General features: G+C 44.3%; 1 protein-coding gene across 6 annotated transcripts in view; it reads left to right on the forward strand.

The window, feature by feature from the left end:
• The first annotated feature begins 3,253 nt into the window (after positions 1–3,253).
• LOC144115863 (uncharacterized) overlaps positions 3,254–21,817 on the forward strand; it is a 60,355-nt gene continuing 41,791 nt past the window's right edge. For 3 of the 6 annotated variants that reach the window (XM_077650412.1, XM_077650417.1, XM_077650415.1), the window contains exon 1: positions 3,296–3,429. In XM_077650412.1, the coding sequence (XP_077506538.1) occupies positions 3,307–3,429 (123 nt within the window). In that variant the 5' untranslated portion in view covers positions 3,296–3,306. Of the gene's footprint in view, positions 3,430–15,684; positions 16,096–21,817 lie in introns of those variants that run through there. The other 3 variants (XM_077650419.1, XM_077650413.1, XM_077650414.1) reach the window with 3 other exon arrangements.

Genomic DNA, 21,817 nt, shown 5'->3' on the forward strand with positions numbered 1-21,817 from the left:
TGGTAGCGAGGTGCTGGAAATTGTAAGAGAATACATCTACTTAGTGCAGGTAGTGACTTCTGATCGGAATCACGAGAACAAAATAACTAGAAGGATAAGATTAGGGTGGAGGTCATATGGCGGGTTCTCTCAGGTCATGAATCGCAGTTAACCATTATCCCTCAATATCAAAGTATACAACAGCTGTATTTTACCGGTACTCACCTATGGGGCAGAAACTTGGAGCCTAACGAAAAGGGTTCCACTTAAGGTAAGGGCAGCGCAGTGAGGTATGGAAAAAAAAAAGAAGGTGTAACGTTTAGAGACCGGAAGAGGGCTGATTGGGTCAGGGATCAAACACAGGTTAACGACGTTCTAGACGAAATCAAGAGGAAGAAATGGGCTTGGGCAGGGTATTGAATGCGAAGGCAAATTAATGGATGGTCCTTAAGAGTAACGTACTGGATTCCAAGAGCAGGCAAACCTAGCAGGAGGCGGTAGAAGGTTAGGTAGGTGGAAGAGATTAAGAAGTTTGCGAGGATAGGGGAGCTGGAGGAGGCACAGGACAGGGTTGATCGGAGGGAAGATGGGAGAGGCCTTTGTCCTGCAGTGGCAGTAGTCAGGCTGATGATGATGATGATGACCCTTGCTTAGCTGCAACGAATACTTGAGCTTAGCTAGCCGAAGGATTCCACTTTTCTGTACCGTCATGTTTGTACAGGACTAGATGACCGTCACGCAAGGAAAAATATTTTGTCCCGGTTTGAGCCGAAACGAGCATGATCACCTTCAAATGGCACTGTACGCTACGCTACTTCTTGTTCGGTTTCATCTAATGCCTGTTTCACATCTAAGCGAAAACTCTTACGAATCCAGCCGTCGCGGCTGCTCGAGCGGCCAGAGCGAAGAGCCTCCAACAAGTTGGACAATTTTCGTCGCGACGCGCCGTTCAATCGCTCAGTCGCTTGACCGTGAAACAGCCTTAAGGGAAAGCGCCTTTCACGTGATTTTGCTAATCAGAGGTCGTTGAAGAGAGGCTTAGAACCTTATCTGCGCTGAGAAGGTCTCGCCTGCTTTCTGTATGGCGCAACAAGATAAGATTTGCAAGGCGTGGAAAGACCTGGGACGAAGATAACAATTGTGTGGCCTCTTAGCTGAATGCCGTCGCCAGGAGTCTGTTCTCCTGCCTTTATAATGTTGCTTCTGCTGGCTGGCCTCATCATCATCATCATCATCAGCCCTACAACACCCACTGCAGGGCAAAGGCCTCTCCCATGTCTCTCCAATTAACCCTATCCTTTGCCAGCTGCATCCACCCTTTGCCTGCAAACTTCTTAATCTCATCCCCCCATCTAACCTTCTGCCGCCCCCTGCTACGCTTACTTTCTCTTGGAACCCACTCCGTTACCCTTAAAGACCAGCGGTTATCTTGCCTTCGCATTACATGCCCTGCCCAAGCCCATTTCTTTCTCTTGATTTCGACTAGGATGTCATTAACCCGTGTTTGTTCCCTCACCCACTCTGCCCGCTTCCGATCTCTTAACGTTACACCTATCATTTTTCTTTCCATGGCTCGCTGCGTTGTCCTTAACTTAAGCTGAACTCTTTTCGTTAGCCTCCACGTTTCTGCCCCGTAGGTGAGTACCGGTAAGATTATGCTGTTGTACACTTTCCTCTTGAGGGAAATTGGTAAACTGCCACTCATGATCTGCGAGAATTTGCCATATGCGCTCCACCCCATTCTTATCCTTCTAGTTATCTCGCTCTCATGATCCGGATCAGCTGTCACTACCTGCCCTAAGTAGACGTATTCCGGCACAATTTCTAGGCTCTCGCTGCCAATTGTGAACTGTTGTTCCCTTGCTAGGCTGTTGAACATTACCTTGGTTTTCTGCATGTTAATTTTTAGACCCATCGATCTGCTCTGCCTGTCTAACTCGTTGATCATGATTTGCAGTTCACCTCCTGAGTGACTCAGCAAGGCAATGTCATCAGCAAATCTCAGATTATTTAGGTATTCTCCATTTATTCTTATTCCCAACTGTTCCCAATTCAGGCCTCGAAATACCTCCTGCAAACATGCGGTGAACAGCATTGGCGAGATCGTGTCTCCTTGCCTGACGCCCTTCCTTATTGGAATTTTATTGCTGACTTTATGGAGGACTATAGTAGCTGTGCAGTTGCTATATATATCTTCCAGTATTTTGACATAAGGCTCTTCTACCCCCTGATTACGCAATGCCTGTATGACTGCTGAGGTTTCCACTGAGTCGAATGCTTTCTCGTAATCAATGAAAGCTATATATAGAGGTTGGTTATATTCTGCGCATTTCTCTATCACCTGATTGATGGTGTGAATATGATCTATTGTAGAATATCCTTTACGAAAGCCTGCCTGATCATTTGGTTGATTAAAGTCTAACGTTGCCCTGACTCTATTAGCGATTACCTTAGTAAATACTTTGTAGGCAACGGATAGTAAGCTGATAGGCCTGTAATTTTTCAAGTCCTTGGCGTCTCCCTTCTTATGAATTAAGATAATGTTTGCATTCTTCCAAGCTTCTGGTACAGTCGAGGTCATAAGGCATTGCGTATACAGGGTGGCTAGTTTTTCTAGCACGATGTCCCCTCCATCCTTCAACAGATCTGCTGTTACCTGATCCTCCCCAGCTGCTTTTCCCCTTTTCATTGCTTCTAAGGCTTTCTTTACTTCATCTTTCGTTACTGACGGGATGACGCATTGCTGTGCACTGCTGTCTTTCTCATTAGCGTTCTGATTACATTGGCTACTGTACAGGTCTGTGTAGAACTCTTCGGCTACGTTAACTATCTTATCCATATTGCTAATGACATTGCCCTGCTTGTCTCTTAATGCATACATCTGGTTTTTACCTATGCCTAGTTTCCTCTTCACTGTTTTTAGGCTACCTCCGTTCTTTAGAGCATGCTCGATTCTCTCCATATTAAACTTCCTTATGTCGGCTACCTTGCGCTTATTTATTAACTTTGATAGCTCCGTTAGTTCTATTCTATCGGTAGTGTTAGATGCCTTCATGTTTTGGCGCTTCTTAATCAGATCTTTCGTCACCTGAGATAGCTTCCCGGTATCTTTTCGAACTGTCCTGCCGCCTACTTCTACTGCGCACTCCGTAATTATTGATGTCAGGTTATCGTGCTTTGAATGAACATCAAGATCATCTTCCTCAGTTAAAGCCGAGTATCTGTTTTGCAGCGCTATCCTCAAACGGCTGGCCTCAAACGATCAATGATTTAGAGCTGGTCTCCAAATTCACGTGTCTCTGGTCTCCAGCGCTCCACGGTCAAGTCATGAGGGCACCCATCGAAAATGGCGTCGTCCATTCCCCTTACCCCGACGTCGAAATGGTAAACTGCTCCTTCTACGAGGCAGTCAAGAAGGCTACGCTCGCAAACCCAGGGAAAGTTATTCTGGTGAGTAGGTGCTGAGCACATGCTATGTGTGCGCATAGGCGTACTATCAGGCAATTATTATTCTACGTTTACGCTATCTCGAACGAAAGGAAAGCACACTATAGGTGCATGTTGCCAAGTCTGTGAATGTTCAGTGCCTTGACGTACCGGAGCCAACGTCACAGAAGTCACGTTGGGACATTACTGGGACATTACGAAATTCTCCAACAGCTAGCGGAACAGGCGCAGAACACAACGCAAGCATTATTTTGCTTTTTGCTGTCGCTCTGCCTATTTATGCGTAGTGCGGACGACAAATGGAGAAAGAAATATATTAAAGCCGCTTGTATCTCGCAAGCTTCACATGGCATCAACCTTGCGAAACTGATATTTTTAAAAATTTGATGTTCAGAAACAGCCTCGAAAAAATTTATAACGATACCTATGCCTTTATAGGAATTATTTATTGCGCTCCAAATTTTGCCACAAGCAGTTGTGGGGTGGAGATGCTTTGAATATTCCAGGTTTTTACTTACGTCTGCTGGCTTCAAAGCACTTTGTGCTTCAGCGTATCATTGGTAGTGATGTGCTTTTTTTTAACCGATGGCCGTTTTTTTACAGCGCGAAGCCGTATACAAGCGTTTAGCGACGCTCAACTCAGTTGTCCGCTATTATCTGTATTCAGATTCTTCAGCTCAAGCCGCTGAAGCCCGCCTCTCTAGTTCTGTCTCTAACTGCAGTGTTCGAATCTCGGCGTTATGCACCGCGACGTTCGGCGGTTCCTGCTGACATGATTTTATCGCTTGTTGACCGCGTGATGCCAATTCCGTGGAGAGTTGAGGAGGTGGCGCTGCGTGACCGCGTGGTTGTGCGCAGCTAAATGGTTGTCTCGAGCCGCTGCGTGTCCGTGTGATGCTGAGGCCCACCAGGGCAAATGCTCAGCTGACAGCGTCGACTTGATCGCGAATGTGCTTACAGAGCAAGGCATCCTGTGCGAGCTCCAGGAGGGATACAAGCCTCTCTCGTCGAGCCAGCAGGCAATCGCCTCCCTGCTGGTCTGCCGAGCGCATCACCGGTCGGGTCGGCAAGACAACCTAGCGGTATCATGACTAAACGACCTAGCTGTATCACAGCCAAACAACCTAGCTCCACCACGGCCAAGCCTAGATTTATCACGGTAATTGGCAGGATAGTTCAACGCTAATCAGATTTATACTAATATTTCAAAAACCTGCCTTCTTTGTTTTCGTAGTCCATACAAACAACTTCGAACATGCTCTGATATATATCTTCATGATAGCAATTGTACAAGCTGAGCATGCCCACCTTTGGAACATAAATCGAGCTTCAAGTATATTGGCATGACATTTGACGAAACTGTCATAGAACTTTCATATTCATGAGCTAGCCAAAAGTCTGCGCCTGGTGTGTGTATATATGTATTCCCTACGATCTATTTGCGATGTGTGGGATAGAAAAATGGTTTATAAAGGGTTAGGAGAATTCATATTGCGATATGGAATAACAATTTACGGCACCGCGTCATTATATAAACTAAACATACTAAGCCGCATACTGTACAGGATTGCAACTAATCTCGCCTACGGAACCAGCTATCTTGATAAAGCAGTAATAGCTAGTATGGAACATTTTGAGATGCTACCTGTACACAAGCAGTTTATTTCTGACATATTGCGAAAAACTTTCTTCCACAGCATCTTCAAAATCGACCACATTAGAGTACGGCCTCTCCGTCAGTCGGAAAAATACGTCATACCGCGGATCTACACTAATTACGGGAAAAAAACGCAGTCATTATGTTCCTTATTACTTCAATAAGATACAAACCGCCCTAAGCATTAATCGATTAAAAAAACTGAACAAGTTTCTTCGATCGTGGTTGAATAACAATATTGGGTGACAAATTCTTAATTATTTTTTTCTATGTTCTTAGCTTTGTCATTTCGTGCATGAATATTCTAGAGGCCCGTGTGTGGTGCGATGTCAGCGCACATTAAAGAACCGCAGGTGGTCGAATTTTCCCGAGCCCCCCACTATGGCGTCTCTCATAGCCTGAGTCGCTTTGGGACATTAAACCCATAAACGAACTATTCCATGCTTGAAAGTGACAACGGTGGAATACTTTCTTGTACTGCACTTTTCTTGTACATGTGTTCGCCTAGCATCGCGGGAGCAATTTCTGAGTTTGTGTCTGGTTCGAGCTCTTTTGTGCTTTTTTGTGTATTTTATTCACTCCTGGGTCATGTACTTCACAACCCGGCTGCCCAGCCACGCACAAAAGCGATAACGCGTACGCGGACTGGAGCATGTACTTATGAATTGAAGTGAATAAACGATATTATTATTATTATTATTATTATTATTATTATTATTATTATTATTATTATTATTATTATTATTATTATTATTATTATTATTATTATTATTATTATTATTATTATTATTATTATTATTATTATTATTATTATTATTATTATTATTATTATTATTATTATTATTATTATTATTATTATTATTATTATTATTATTATTATTATTATTTCCACATAATCGAGAAATTTTTCTTGAGATCCATGTCATCCTTTGTTGAAAAATTTTCCATTTTGTCAACCCGCCAGTTTGGTTTTGTTCCAAGTCGTGGTACTGTAGGTCTTCTGAAAGAGTTCTCCAATGAACTTTTTTCAGCTTTCGATCACAATATGTTTAGTGTTGCTTTATTTTTAGACATTTCTTGAGCTTTTGAAACAGTTCATCACGGTATTTTATTCGAAAAACAATACTCCATAGGCTTCAGAGGCCCATTTTACGATGTGCTCAAGCATTACCTTTGCGGTCGTTCACAAGTTGTTGTTTTAGACGGGATGACAAATGTAAGCAGTCAACTTCCATTGAAGGCCGGGGTTCCACAGGGCTCCATATTATCACCTCTTCTGTTCAATTTGTTCGTTAATGACTTATCTCAGGTTATTTCCAAAGGTATAATATTTCAATACGCCGACGACACTGTTTTGCTTTCCAAGCACTTTTCTTACAACATGGCCATTACTAATCTCCAGAATAATATACAAAAAACAATGACTTGGTTCACTAATAACTGCTTGGAGGTTAACCCGATTAAAACAAAACTCGTTTGCTTCAAATCCCTGTTAAAACTAACAGCTATGGATGCGCCGGTTTTTTTACATGTTCGTGGCTGTTTTCCCTGTCGATGCGTGCCGGTCGCTTATGTGAATTCAGTAAAATACTTGGGAGTCTTCTTCGACAGTGATATGTCTTGGCACAGCCAGCTATCACATGTCTGTGATAAGCTTCGGAGCGCGGCCTGGTTGTTTTTCCATATAAAATCCATTGTTCCTTTTCACATAAAAAAATATTGCGCATGCTCTGGTGTACAGCATTCTCCGATATGGCATTACTGTTTTTGTTTTTTGCTCCGCCAGATGGCAAAACAGAGTTGACACTTTATTAAGAAACATACTAAAAAACAGCCTATAACTCCCACTTCTCTATATATGATAATATTTTCACAGCCCTTGGTCTTCCATGCTTTCGAACACTCTTTCTACAGACTAGTGGTACGACATTTCAGGGACAGCAATTTCAAAACACGAAATACAGCTTCTCGACGCCTGCGTAGTTCCATTCGTTTTAAGGTGCCGCGCTCCTCAAAAAGGTAGGGGGAGCCAGGCGTTGTGTTTATGTTCCCCAAATTTTTAATGACTTGCCAGAGGAAGTGTTTTCCGCAACATCAAAAAAGTGCTTAAAATCATGGTTCACTCATTGTAACACGGTTTCTATATGTCTGAAAACTGTTCATAATTAGTCACGAATTGTTAAACTACTGTTGCCTTAACTTATCTTCCTTGCAGTTTATTTTCATTATTGTTCATGTTACTTTTCCTAACCGTTTGCACCTTGGTCACTATTCATTTCGTGTTAGTATTGTGTTGATATTATGTTCATATTTTATGTTTATATTGCACGTCCGTCTGCCGACTTTGCCGGGCCAAGTCCCTCAATCCACTAGAGGCTTTGACAGGCCCGTTTCATTGCCCTGTACACGTTATGTGCAATAAAAGATTTATTATTATTATTATTATTATTATTATTATTATTATTATTATTATTATTATTATTATTATTATTATTATTATTATTATTATTATTATTATTATTATTATTATTATTATTATTATTATTATTATTATTGAAACTGCTTACAAGTCTAGTGGTTACACTGCTCAGTTAACTGAGCGTGGCCCAGATTCTTTTTTTTGCTGTTTCGTTTTGGTCGACGTCACCTGCCATTCTTGCTCATGGTCTATATAGGTTTTGACCTCACTATACGAAGTATCGTCTGCGACAGCGTGTAGTCCACGTCGCATTTCTAACCGTCCAGGTATTCATCATCGTCACCACTTAGGTATTCGAAAAGATTAGTGAATCCAACCTAAAGTTCGGCTGTGCCACGGCAGCGCCGTGCTCCTCCCCTTGCGACAGAATTGTGAAGCGTTCATCGGGCACGACGCCGCCGCGGAGCGTGTTCGCGTGCTGCGCGCGTCCGATGCGCTCGCAGGAGCTGCGTAGGCGAGCAGATGCCCGACGGCTGCACCGTGTGCCGATTGTTTTCATCAGTGTACAGTTTTACCGATGGCCGAAACGGCACCGTGGTTGCCTAAAGGCAGGGAAGCGTCTTGCTTGTCTCGTGGGCTTCCCTCGGAGGATGCATTCGCTTAGAGTTTTATGTGTTGTCAACAGAAATCTACGCAGGTGGTAGGAATCGTTTAATGCGGGTGAAGTATCGGTGCAGTATCGGGCGCAATAGTAGTGATAGTGAGCAGTAGAGCAGTATCTCCAGTAGTTAAACGGTGCGCCACTGCCTTTGGATGGCTGGTGTGTCCATCGGTGGGACTTTTGCGCTCCAGGTTGCTGCCCCCGAGCAACTTCGTGCGACCAGTGATTAATTTAACCGCCACCTGCGAGGTGGCATGAGGGCGTCATCTTTTATGGATACCATCAAGTGACAACGCACACACACGTACATGCATACACACACACATGCACACACACACAGACACACACGGGATCAAATTTGCTCAATGGGGTAAGCAAGGCTTCATCATTATCATCATCACCCTGAATACAACCAATGCAGGACAAAGGCCTCTTTCTTCCACGTCTCTCCAATTAACCCTGCCCTATGCCAGCTGCGCCCACCCTATGCCTGCAAACTTCTTAACGTCATCCACCTACCTAACCTTCTGCCGCCCCCTGCTACGCTGGCCTTCTCTTGGAATCCACTCCGTTACCCTTAAGGACCCTTAATAAGAAAGACGAAGCTCATTCGTGCCGCAGTTTGGAACAATGTGCACACGAGCTTCTCTCTAAAGCACGAGAGCCCGCGCAAAACAATTTTCACAACGGCTTCAAAGCGCGAGAAGAATGGACAAGGGGGCGCGACTTCTCTGAGAACGGCATCCAAGCTCAAGTGAAAAAAAAAAACCGAGAGCGCGCGCGCAAAACAACTTCCTTTCACAAAGTCGTCGAAGCGCGAGCCACAAAGAACTTGGGCGCATGCTCGCGCGCAAAATAAATTTGCTTTGCGTGACGCTGATGCACCATAGACAAGTCAGCAGAGGAGCTAGTCGTCCTGCCTCAATTTCGAGAGGTTGATTGGAGAGGGCGCTGTTCACTTGCGTCCGCGGCGCCCTCTTGCAGGTAGCGCAAAAAAGGACGAGCACAGAAGGAAGACACTACAAACACGAACGCTACATTTTTATTAAAAATATATGTCACCAACTAGCCCAGCAACAAGTTTTGTTGAACCATACCTCTGGTCCAGGTTGTGTGCCTTACAGCGCGGGCGACCTCTTCAGTGAGGTGGTGCCTGCATATCAAGAAACACTTTTTGGACATCAAAACTTCTACTCAAGTGGCAGCTATGCAACGGCTAAGTATGTTCGCGCGACGGGAGCGCCGCATTTCTCTCCTGGCGGCGAGCTCTAGCCGACTGGGAATACGCACTACCAGCGCTGCCGGTTTGGAGGGGTGGTGCGCGCGCGCGCACGCCCTCTGCACCCCAGCCGGTGCACAGGAGGGGGCTCCACCCCGCTAGTTTGGAGTGTTCACTCGACAAGCGTGTTGAGCAAAGCGGTATTTTCGCAACGACAGAAGCGGGCTGCATCGTCGGCTTCCACAACAGTGCAGATAACACCAAGTGACTCGATACACCTGAAAACAGTACCAGCATGTGAACATACTATTACAGGTGCCTCTTCTCTTCCCACTGGCTTGCCCGATTTCTGGGGCTGGGTGGTGCATGAATTTACTTCATGATCATTTACATAAATGCACACCACAGCTAGCTGCGTGCTTGCGTTGAGCTTTAATATCAGATTTATAGGTGTATCTTCCTTCACGAACAAAAATCTCTTGTTGTGCGATAAAGGAATAAGACTGAGACATCGTAGATATTTGCTGCCGATTTTGAAAGGACAGTGGCTTCCTAAACTTGCCTCTATACATATTCAGCAACATGTCACATGACACGGCGTACATTTATACAAATAAATTTAATTTTTTCATATCCGCTACAATATTCTGAGGGCGCGTGCGAAATGAAAATTCGGACTAAAGTATTTGCTTAAAGCTTTACTAAAATAACACTCGGTACAATCTTTGGAATGTGTGTTTACGCCATGGCTATTTACGCGAGCGCGTCGCGAGCACGATACCAAAGCGCGCGCCTATGGTTCTTCACCACTCGCACTGAACACCACATTCCCTTGGCAAGTTTCACGCCTGCAAATTGAAATTCACACAGAACTCACGCATGGCGTGGGAACCGAAATAACGAGGCAAGCAGCTTAGCCTTGCAGTGCTTAAAGATCAGCCGCCTTGCGGGCACGTCAGGAGGGTGATTTTCCAACGGATGAAGAACGTGAGTCTCGTACCTTCCCAGGGTTTTCAGTAAATAATATGCCACAGCCGTGGAAGAATTTCTTTCACAGCGATAGCTGTTAGGCACCAGTCCCTGGCTTGCGCGACCGCCGTCGGTGCCGTCACCTTCGTCGCCGTCAACGTAACTGATGGGTACATTAATGGCATCCACCCACCGGGTGATTCTCATTAACGCGCCCATCGGTCATTAACACACTCACCTTATATCAAGGTCAAATGTTTCCCATAACCATACGGGTGGCTCTGTGTAGAACAGCCGCCTGCCAACACTAAATGTCTACACAGCTATCGCTGAATCTCGCGTTACATAGTCGTAACCGTCCTATGAGTGTTTTTTTTTTCTCGCACGCCAACAACTTTCATCACCGACGGTACACGATTACTTCTGCAAGGATGCCATATGAAAACAGCTAAAGCATACGCTTCTTATTCAACAACGGAGAACATCGATCGAGTGCGCCGCTTATCGTTTCGGAGTGCTTATAGAAGATTCAGTATTTTGAGCATGTAACACAAAGAAAGATTTACATCGAGATACACGTCGTAAACAATGTGATAGCTGACTTATGAAACGCATTTCCCGCTCTATCATGTTTTGTCTTTGTCACTCATCTGCTCCAGAGAGTAACGTGATTAACGAAATTTCCACCTTTAATCAAGTTCGCTTTCCAAAATAGTTGTCTGCCTGGAAGACCTTTCTGAACCCCACTGCTCATGGTACATCGCGACGCGCCACAAATCCAGCGCAATTGCTCTGAACGTCATGGAGGAAAAAGCACTCCATGGAGGGAGCGTCCAGAGATAACCTTGGAGCCTGGTCATAAAAAAGTAGAAAGGAAGGAGTTGGTCCCCCGTGTCTTAGCGGGCAGTGATGTCTATCACCGCTGCGCGCACGCATGCGCGGACGACGCAGGGAAACTGACTTTACTGACTGTTGCAACGCCAAACGCCTATTGTACGAAACCTGCTTGTTATGGAGGTCGCCAGTGCTGCAGACGACGCGAATTCATAAATAATTTTAATCAAATCGGGAAAGTACATTATCCAGACTTAGTATTCAAAAACAAGACTGTCTTATGTCATTTCTGCGTCAAATTCCAGCGCGAATAAATGAGCGGTTTAACCGAGAGAACATTTTACGGTGCAGTTTAGCGTTGCAGATGTATACAGATCAACCTTCTTTATCTAGACACCCGCGCCAAGGAACGCGCAGACGTGCGCACTAAACATACCGACAACAAATCATTAGGGACTGACTCGGAGAGCAAAAAACTGGGAAGAAATGGCGTCACGAGCGCTTGGCTCGCTTTAGCAGTAAAAAGGAAAGGCCAGCGACCAGGCAGCTTGGAGAGATGCATGCCTTGCCTGCCTCGTTTGTCCCGTGTTTTTCTCCTATGCTTCCCTCAATTGTCTTTGAAAAGGCCGTATACACTCGTCAGTGACAATTCTGCTCTTGGAAAGTAAGGTTTGACAAGCTTTTCACAACTAGCAAGAACCGCACCAACAGCCCTGCACGAGATTTTAAAGTTGATCTTGTTTGTTCCTGAAATGCGTTGGATCGATGTCAAAGGTGGGCTCAGCGGTGGTTCAGTGAACGGGTATATTGATGACAGGTCTGAATGAAGGAATATGCGGTTCACATCGGCAGTGTATTTCAGGAAGGCGATGTTTTAGGCTTTGTAGAGGTGTCGGAATTGATAGCGAAAGCTCTTGCCTGACCTCCTTGCCTATTCCAGAGACAGGCCATGCCTCTTGCTGTAGCGATGCCTCAGTCGAGAAGTAACTGTTTTCTTTGGCAATACTTTCATTGTTCCTTAAATCTGCGACGCTTGCGAAGAGTGTGGTGCTTGAACAAGGTACAACGCTTACCTTACGTCCAGTACATTAAGTGAAGAGTGCTATTCTAAAGCAGTGCTCGGTAGTCGATAGAGAGTTTGTTCAACTCGAACTGCAGGTCAGTGATTGCACTTTGGTGCTTGGGGAATCCTATGCCTAAAATTGCATCAGGAGAGCACATTGTATTATTACCACGAAGCTTGCAGGGCACATGTCTGTTTACTCACTGTCGTAGTGCACATTTCGGCATTCGTCATAAAGCATCCTGCAATTCCACAGATGACGGTCCAGTGTTGTTCTCACTCTTGAACTGAGCAGCAGGAGGTGCGCTTATAACGAAGCATTCTGCTCCCGTCTTCACCCTAGCATTAACCTTCCGACCGTCAAAGGCGACACCCAAGCAAAGCGGTTCCACATATCCAGTGTCTGCTGATACGGGGAAGGTGCGAGCTTTGATTCCCAGTGGCACTGTGTTCCTAAGGCTTTGCAAACGGTACACGCTTTCTCTTGGCCTGGTGCTCGGCCTTCTTGATTGAAATAGTTGAAAAATGGGTTTTGTCGACGAAGAACACCTTGCATAATGTCACTCTTTGGCTACAGATGCTCTTCCGTAATTAGACGTCATCATCATCGATATTGCCACCAGGTCAGACAGGTTCAGCAGTTTTTTTTTTCGCCTTTTTCAGACAGAAGACCAAACCAAAATAGCAAAGACTTAACCGCAGGCTTCGTTACACGGGCTACATCTCGTTGACAATCTAGCGCTCCCCAGTCCAGTTCGGCCTGATGTTCTGTATATTACTCAGAACATATTAGCAACCGGGCGTAGAATTTCACGAACTGTCCTGATAAAAATGGATTTTCTGCTTAAGAACCTATAGACTCACTTTCCACAATAGAACCCAATTCGAACCGATTGATTCCTGACTCCCATTTTCCATTCACTTTACATACGATGTTGGCCACCTCGTGTCAATCGAAATTTATTGACCCAGCACAATACATCGCACGAGAACGTTACCAAAACGTTATAAAGTTAGTTATTTGGACAGAAAATTAGAAAATACTCTTTCCGCGATATATGTAATCTTCCTGAAATATCACCTAATCTGTAAAAAATTTCACACCTTTAAATTTAATATAATTCTATGCGCACCCTTACACCTGACAAATTAGGAGTTTCTGTTACACATGCTCCCATCCTGCACCCAAGAAATTTAGAAATTTTCATGCACGGATGCTTGTGGCCCTATATGCTCCTTGTAGTGCCGTCGAGTTGCAAGGGTGTTCCTTTCAGAAATGTAAAGCTGGCTTCACCTCAGTGCTGCATGTTTGACTAAATGAGGAACAAGAAATGAAAAAAAACAGAAAATATAGCCCTAGCTCATGTGCTTTACGGAAGCAGATATGTTAGCGTAGTTCCTGTGAGAACATCACATGCACATGTGAAGCAGTAACCTTTATCCACGTTTTACTAATGCATCGACGCGATTGTTAAGGCAACATTCCACATGGCGATCAAACTTGATTATGAGAGCAGTACAAACGCGCTGATGGTGCCGATTGTATGCGCTCGTTAGGATTTCACTTTGAGGCATGGTTTAATTTTTCGAAGCCGAGAACATACGTGTAGCGGCAAGAACAATTTGGTTCACTTGCAGCCTAAAAAAAGCATGTGAGTGACTGATTTTATTACAAATGCCAAAAAATTTTTTGGAATAACACCTATGCCGTGAATGTGGGGGCTCATTGGTTGTTTTGATAATAACGTCCTCCTGTACTGAATCTATATCAAGGCAAAGCAGTCACGACTGCATCGTAGTGAATAGAGAAATCATTACGTTGACGTCTCGCGACAATATCTTTCAATCGGAGTACTGTCTGCGCTAAATCGTTCTGCTTTACACACCAACTCACGCAAAAGAAACAGGACCAAAATTAGCTATTTCTCGAAGCAACCACTTTGTCAACTGAAAGAAAGGCAACACAGAAGAGCTTGAGAAACTCTAAGTGCAAAGGGGGGAAAACTAAAATTTTATTTTGCCTCGACGTACCTAGCTCCCCAAGACTGAACGAGTAGCAGGAGGCGCTTTTGCAACTCATAAAAAGTAAATGCCCTGGTATGCGGCGTTTCATGTCCGAAAGCTAAACCCGGGCTATCGGGGACGCTGTAGTGGAAAGTTCCATACTATTTTCGAAATTCCGGCGTTCTTTTAGCATACACTTGCATTGCACAACACGCGGGCGTTTTAGGCAATTAGTGCTTTCAGCTCCCGTTCTGGGTAAACTCGCAAACATTGTCTATGCACCACAGCGCACACAGCAGTGAACATGAACTAGAACTGATAGAACCTGAAGCGGACATTTCCGTCCGTCCGCTCAACCCGCAACCGGCGAGCTGCGAGTGGAAGAACGCTGTGTGGGCCGTGTGTGCACCAAGGGGAGCCGAAGGTCTACTGGACCGCAGAAACATCTGCGGAGCGCTTCGATGGTTTCGATACGACCCTGCAGTCCGCACTCTGCCCCTCTCTTGGGTATATGTTGCTCTCAATCACCGCTGCGTTTTGTTGATTAGTTTAATTTTATAAAGAGCAATGCTACAGTCCTAGGGGCATTATGCCTATCCAACATGTAACACGGCACCCTCCAGCCCCTCTCCCGCCTCTCTGATCCATCTCACCACGAATGCCCTGCCACCGTCCCTGCGCGTGCCTTCGAAGGTTGCTCGGGTTACAAGCGCAGCGCGTCAGCCGAGCGGCCTCTTCGCTAGAAAGCCGCGGCGCCAGGACGACGCGCGTGCAGAAGGGAGGCTGAGAAGGCGCGGAGCCCCGGCTTGCGGTAAACAGCAAACAGACATGACGCATCCATGAAAGAGTACCTAACACTGCCACTGAGTCCATGCCACTGATCCATGTTACGCGTGTTGGCACGAACGCTGCCGTACGACTGCACTACACCTGTCACGTGTCAACAACACAGCCGCCGAATACGTCGAACTAGTGAAGGAACCCCACCCGAAGGCAACGTCAAAACTTCTTAGGGAGCATTCCGGGATATCTGTTCGGGAGGAAGCCGTCGTAGAATTTGATATGCTTTGCTTGCCATAAATTTCATGCTCCCCTCCTCTTTTGACGACGGCATACGCCACAATTTTTTGTTATATATTTTTCCACCATAGAAATGCAGCCGCTGGAGTGAAAGTAAGAAAAAAATCGGCAACGGTGCCAATTCACGGTAACTTTTCAATCCGAAGGAATATATCATGTTTTATCACTTCTTATTTTTCATAACTGGCAACAGTTAGCAATCGCTGTGCATGCCGGTCCGATGCTGGAAACGCATTCCAGCTCCAGTACACATTGTAAGTGAAAACCGAAAGCGAAACTGAATTTATGCCGCTAGGGGGCCACCGGTACCGTCGGGCCTTTGTTGACTTTTTTTTTCCAGGCTTTTGGTCATGGCGTCGTGGTGTGCGTGCTTGAGCGGTTGACGAGAACACGTTTTCCACCGCGTTTTTCGAAGTGCCGTAGTGAACTGAAGGGTTTTTAGTGTACATATATGACTGGAAAAGTGCGTAGGTTCGTTCACTGCTGTCCATGTGCCATATATGACGTATCAGAACAGAAGCAGCCGCTCTGCCGAATGCGTTCCTTTGTTCTAGATTGGCAGAAAGGGCGCCGCTCGTTCACATTTTAAAGATTACAAGTCGGAAAGCACGGGCGAAGTTATTATGTGCGCGTGTTCATGCGCCAGAATGTATTTGCAATGTAGCAATCGTTGTCCTGAAGTCGGCGTTAGTGAAAAAGACGGGCGTTGCAGTGATGTGGAGACGTAGAGCAGCTCAACACTACCACGCACCTGCCTGGAATGGTAAGCAATCCTATTTCTTCATGCATGCTGGATCCCATTTTACAAAGGATATGTTATGGAAGAGCGGTCTCACGGCGTGCCGTTTCTAAGTACCTAAGTGCCGAGATCTGCAGTGCGGCAGGCCGCTCTTTCCTTGTATCCTAGGAAGAGAAGCAACGCTGAACAGAGTTCGCCGAGAATCCTTGTGATCACACCTGTTTTTGTTTTGACGAAACGAATGCTACAGAGTACTGCCGCATGCTGCTTAAGAGCTCTAGTATGTGTGTTCTGTCAAATTTACAGCCGTTTAACGCTATTCCGTCAAATTTTCTCCCTGCGCTTTATTCGTGCGTGGTATTTTTTGCAGCTGTGCGTAGGAACTGTATCGTAACTGTGCGTAAAATGCATTGCGTATGCCTGACGTCTGAGATAAACTTTCAATTTTGTCTGCTGCACAAGCGCTGACTGCCGGTCGTTTTGTGCATCAGGCCGCTTTGCAATTTGTTGACGCTGCCATTTATTTTGATTTTTAGTTGTTTTTAGAACGGCACCCAGATTAAGGAGTCATGTGCTGTTCAAACTAGGTATATTTAGCTTGCTTTTTCAAGTTCTTAAAAGTTCATTTTCTGACTAGAGTTACCTAATTAATAAATTTTGGCTGTCTGTAATCGTTATGGTATTAAATGGGCGTCTTCAGCGGAAAACACCCACATGGGAGCCCACAGCTTTCACCTTGTTGTCACTGGGAAATATTAATGAGCAGTCTGGAAAGAAAGGTGCATTTAAGTTTTTCAGCAAGATTCTTTTTATGTTGTATGTTAGGTTTTCTTCTGGGCCACTATCGCTTCTTTCCTTCATCAAGCGGCTTCACGAAACAGGGTACATAGCCTAACCATACCCTCATTTAAATTTACATCCTTCCTAGTTCGTAGTCAGCACAGCATTATTGCAACCCAATTTGTGTGTTATTGAACATAGTTTTCTGAAGCCCTGCATTGAACGAATAAGTGCTAAATGTATGGATGATTTTTGTTACATTTCTGCAATATTCTACAAAAAATTTATCCAGTACCTTGTTCTTGGTGCATGATGGCCTGAGTGGCCTATGTGCCATAAAGCACAACAACAGAATGCAAAGAAGCTGGTAAAAATGTTTCAGAGGTGAAACAAAATGTTAGGCATGTGAGCAAAAATTTCGATCTTTGAGGCATATTCATCCATCTGTTGCAAGGTGAAGTGGTCCTCATTTGTTTTCTAATGGCAGTGAGATTTATTTCTGAAACTGTAATTGGAACAATTTTTTAAGCGAGAAAATTAATTTGCAATTTGTGTCCCTGCGTTCAATCCCAGCATTGCTTGCTGCACGGTGCTCCAGGTGGATGCTCCTCATATTTTGGTTTTGAAAGGTCCGCTGGCATGTTCGTTCACATTTTGTCACTTTCAACTCGAGCATGATGTAAGTCAAGCATGCACCACTGAGAGAGAGATAAAGGCTCGACATGGTGAAACTGGCGTATTCCTCTTATTGGTAGTGCTCTTGGAAACCGCCTAGTGAGTTCACCTTCGTTTTCTTCAATCCATCTTGGAGCACCCAAAGGGCTACAACACACTTGATAGTTTTGTTCACCCATGTAAACAGCTCATAGAGAGTCAGTATTTTACCATTGTACGGCCTGTGAATACTTTCTCTTGCTGCCAAGGGCTTCACAGTTGAAAGGTGGTGATTTGGGCCTGTTGGTTCAACACAAAAAAGAAAATATGCAACGCAGAAATGCATGGACGACAGAAGAAAGACAAACACAGCGCGGACACTACCAACTGAAGGCGGTTTTATTTGCGCGTGCAATAAATTCCATCGAAAGAAGAAAAGATAAAACACCAACTGATTTTGAAGGATGCAAAACAAAAAGGAAACCATAAAGGTCGGACACTAATCTCGGAAAGGGAACTCAAGATTTCAGGTATGACAATTCCTTCTGGAGGAGCGCGATCGATGGTTTGTTGACGAAGGTCTCCCCCTTTTGTAAATGACGAATGCCCCGAAGATTTCTCTTGATTCTTTTTCTTTGTTCCTGCGTAGAACGCGCGTTTCGTTACAGCTTTGGTTTACAACTTTTGCATTTCTTGTAATGCAATGGCCAATTTGCTACCTGCGCCAGTTCTTACGGAACATGCGTGTACACGCAGCTGGTCACTGAGGCAACGGCCTGTCTGACCGACATACGTGCAGCCACAGGTTAGCGGAGTCTCGTAAACGACTCCGATCTTGCAGTCGACAAAGCGAGTTTCATGTTTTTTGACGCATGACATCTTTTTCTTTTCTTTCTTGTTCACTTTTCGGCAAAGGCAAAGACGGCTTAGTGCTTTAGGGACCAACCGGATCTTCCAGTAGGTTGACGATTACCTCATCCTGTTCGACTGTCAGCCAGGGGATCATACCAGTGACCATGTGAACCTCATCTCTGACTGCTTTGAAGCAACCATCTCTGGCTTGAACTTGACAAGGGAACTTCCCACAGACAACCAATTGAGATTCCTGGATCTAGTTTTGACTTATGACCCACACCATCTATGCTGGAAGTACGCACCCCGCTCTAAAAAATGCCCTCTACCTTCGAGTCTTCACACTCAAAGGTAGTTAAACGCGGTACCGCCATAGCAGCATTAAGAGATGCACTCAAAAGATCATGCCCTCATCAAGTTGGTGCCAGCTTTGCATTCCAGATCAAGAAGCTGGAATCGGCAGGTTTTCACATGACTTTCCTCGTGAATCTGGCAGAGGTGCTCCTGGCAGAATTCCGGAAAGGAAAATTGAAGCGCGACCATTCAGTGGATGACAATAAGAAGGCTGTCACAATTCCATATGTGCATTCTGTTTCGCATCGGCTAAAAAAGGCTGGGAACCGCGCTGGCATCTCTGTCATTTTTTCACCACCAAACAAGCTGGGCGGTCTTTGCCAAAAAGTGAACGAGAAAGAAAAGAAAAAAGCCATGCGTCAAAAAACATGAAACTCGCTTTGTTTACTGCAAGGTCGGAGTACTATATGAGATTCCGCTAACCTGTGGCCACACGTACGTCGGTCAGACAAGCCGTTGCCTCAGTGACCGGCTACGTGAACACGCAAATTCCATAAGAACTGGAACAGGTAGCATTTTGCCATTGCACTGCAAGAAATAGAAAAGCTGTAAACCAAATCTGCACGAAACGCGAGTTCTATGCAGATACAAAGAAAAAGAAGCAAAAGAAATCTTCCAGGCATTCATCGTTGACAAAAGGGGGGACCTGCGCCGGCACACCATTGATCGCCCTTCTCTAGAAGGAATTGTCATACCTGAAATCTTGAGATCCCTTTCCGAGATTAGTGTCCGACCTTTCCTGTTTCCTTTTTGTGTTGCATCTTGCAAAATCACTTGGTGTTTAATCTTTTCTTCCTTCGACGGTATTTATTGCACGTGCAAATAAAACCGTTTCCAGTTGGTAGTGTCAGTGCTGTTTTCGTCTTTGTTCTATCGTCCATACATTTTTTGCTCTGAATATTTTCCTCAGAGTTCCTTCAGTGTAGTCACAAGCACTCTTCGCATGTGACCTGGTGAAAAAGTCCATTCCACTGAAAAATTGCAACCATTTTCATGGTAGCAGAGGTTTTTAACTCTGATTGGTCAGACCGCAAGATGTGCTTCCCGGCTCAGTACTGTTCGTGTTGAGGAACAATAGCGGTTCTGCCCTCCGGCCACTTCATTTTTACTTGTTTTTAAATGTACCCTTCAGCAGGTTTCCGTATTGCTGAACCTGGGGGCATTGAAGCCCAGCACACCATTGTATTCAAGAAGTGGAGGGCTGATTTTGTGTATATTTGCAGCCGGTGGCAAAATGTACTGCATTGAGGAGAACGCACGAAGAAGTGTCGGATGTGTAACGCAGGAACTGAACTTGTAAATTGTTTTCTCACTTAAAAAAACAATCTCTGATTAAACTACCCGAAATAAATGTCATTAAATGGCATTGTGCAACTTATTATCTCATAATTTAATTAAGATACCTCATTATGGAATAGACTACTGAATGTCTCGAAAACAAATTTTTTCATCTTTAGAAATCTTTTGCCGACATGGCTTATGCTTTTTGCTCTCTGAAACATTTTATCTCCTTCTTTTCCTTCTGGACAGCTCGAAAAAATTATTGGAATAACTGCTGTGAGAACATAGTTTTATATACGATTTCAAATTTTCATATTTTGTACCTTCCATGTTTTGTTTAAAACAAAATAAGTTCAATTCACTGCATATAGAAGCGCAATACTTTTCATTTATATAACAAGTTTCATAGTTATGCGTAAGAATGTTTTTTTTTACAAATTTTTTGCAAGTCTAGGTTTGGCTACAACTTAGAAACGTGAGATGGCGGCCGCGCACAAAAACATTTATTCTGGCAAAAAGAAGCTGGGCTAATGTTTGTCATAGTAATGAAATAAGGCGTTATTTTTTAAATAAATCGAAGACGGTTGAGTGCTAAGTCTGGATCAGTTGGCATGGAATGACCCAATGACATTTAAATGCAAACTGTGTGCTGGTTTGAAGGAGCCTTTATGATATTTTTGTAGCTTGATTAATGTTGGAGTGTAGGCAGAATGCAGTTTTTCCTGCTTGCAAAATTGTAATGCTTACATATCATGCCGTTTGCCTCTTTTGTGCAAACTTGTATTGCTTTGTAACTAATTTTTGGTGTAGGCATTCACCCCATATGAATAATGCTGCTCCGGCGCAGTATATTCAACTGGACCAGTGGGGTGGTATGACTGTATGTACCTGTGCTAAGTTTTCGAGAAAATTTTATTCAATTATCTGGCTGCTTGGTATTTTCATGTTTCATATGTAACGGCCGATGAAATGCAGGTGTGTCCTAAGGATGAATTTGGTCATTTGTTAACACCGTGTCACAGTAGTGATGTTTGCAAAATGAGTTATTCTATTTATCTAGTTTGTGCTTTTGTTCACTACATGTTGCATATATGCATTAAAGAAAGGGAACCAGAACTCGTGGAATAAAAAATTGGCCTGACTCGTTTCTTGTGAGCATTGTGTTGCCACAGCTAGCATTTGTGGTCTCCAAATGCACACATTTTTTTGTATGTATGCAAGAGTGGGTTCAGAAAAGAAACATCTGCTTGGAACCCCTTGTGGTCATTTTCCAGATCTAGACTTCGTCTCTTAAGAATGTGTGACAGTATTTTAGTCTAGGGCAAACAGCACGCTGAGTAGCAGGACACTGGCAAGACACAGATACAGCGCTAACAAATGAGGAATTTATTGCTTTGCTCAAAATAAATACAGGAAGCATCATCCAAAACGCAAAGGAGGAAAGTGATATAATCGTCATTTTGTCGCATTTGCTTTGATTATTTATCCAGATCGTCAATTTCTTTTTTTCATTAACATTACTGATGATCTGCTTACGCAGGTTGAACAACTCGTATGTATCATGTACGTATGGTATATCGCACATGAGCTATCTGTTATATTTCCTCAGAATCTTACATTCTGGAAATTGTGGAATGCATTCATAGTCCGACAAGTGTCTTGCTACCATGTTCTGTCTGAGTTGCCGACATGTTCCATTAGATGTATGTTGACACACCGACCTTATTTCCCAACATATGACGCTCCTCATGACAGAGGGATCTTGTGCACTAAGCCATTGTCGCATACTGTGAATTTGTCTCTGTGCTTCGTCTTACATGGGGCT

The sequence above is a fragment of the Amblyomma americanum genome, chromosome 1, assembly GCF_052857255.1.
Source record: "Amblyomma americanum isolate KBUSLIRL-KWMA chromosome 1, ASM5285725v1, whole genome shotgun sequence".
Classification (NCBI taxonomy): domain Eukaryota; kingdom Metazoa; phylum Arthropoda; class Arachnida; order Ixodida; family Ixodidae; genus Amblyomma; species Amblyomma americanum.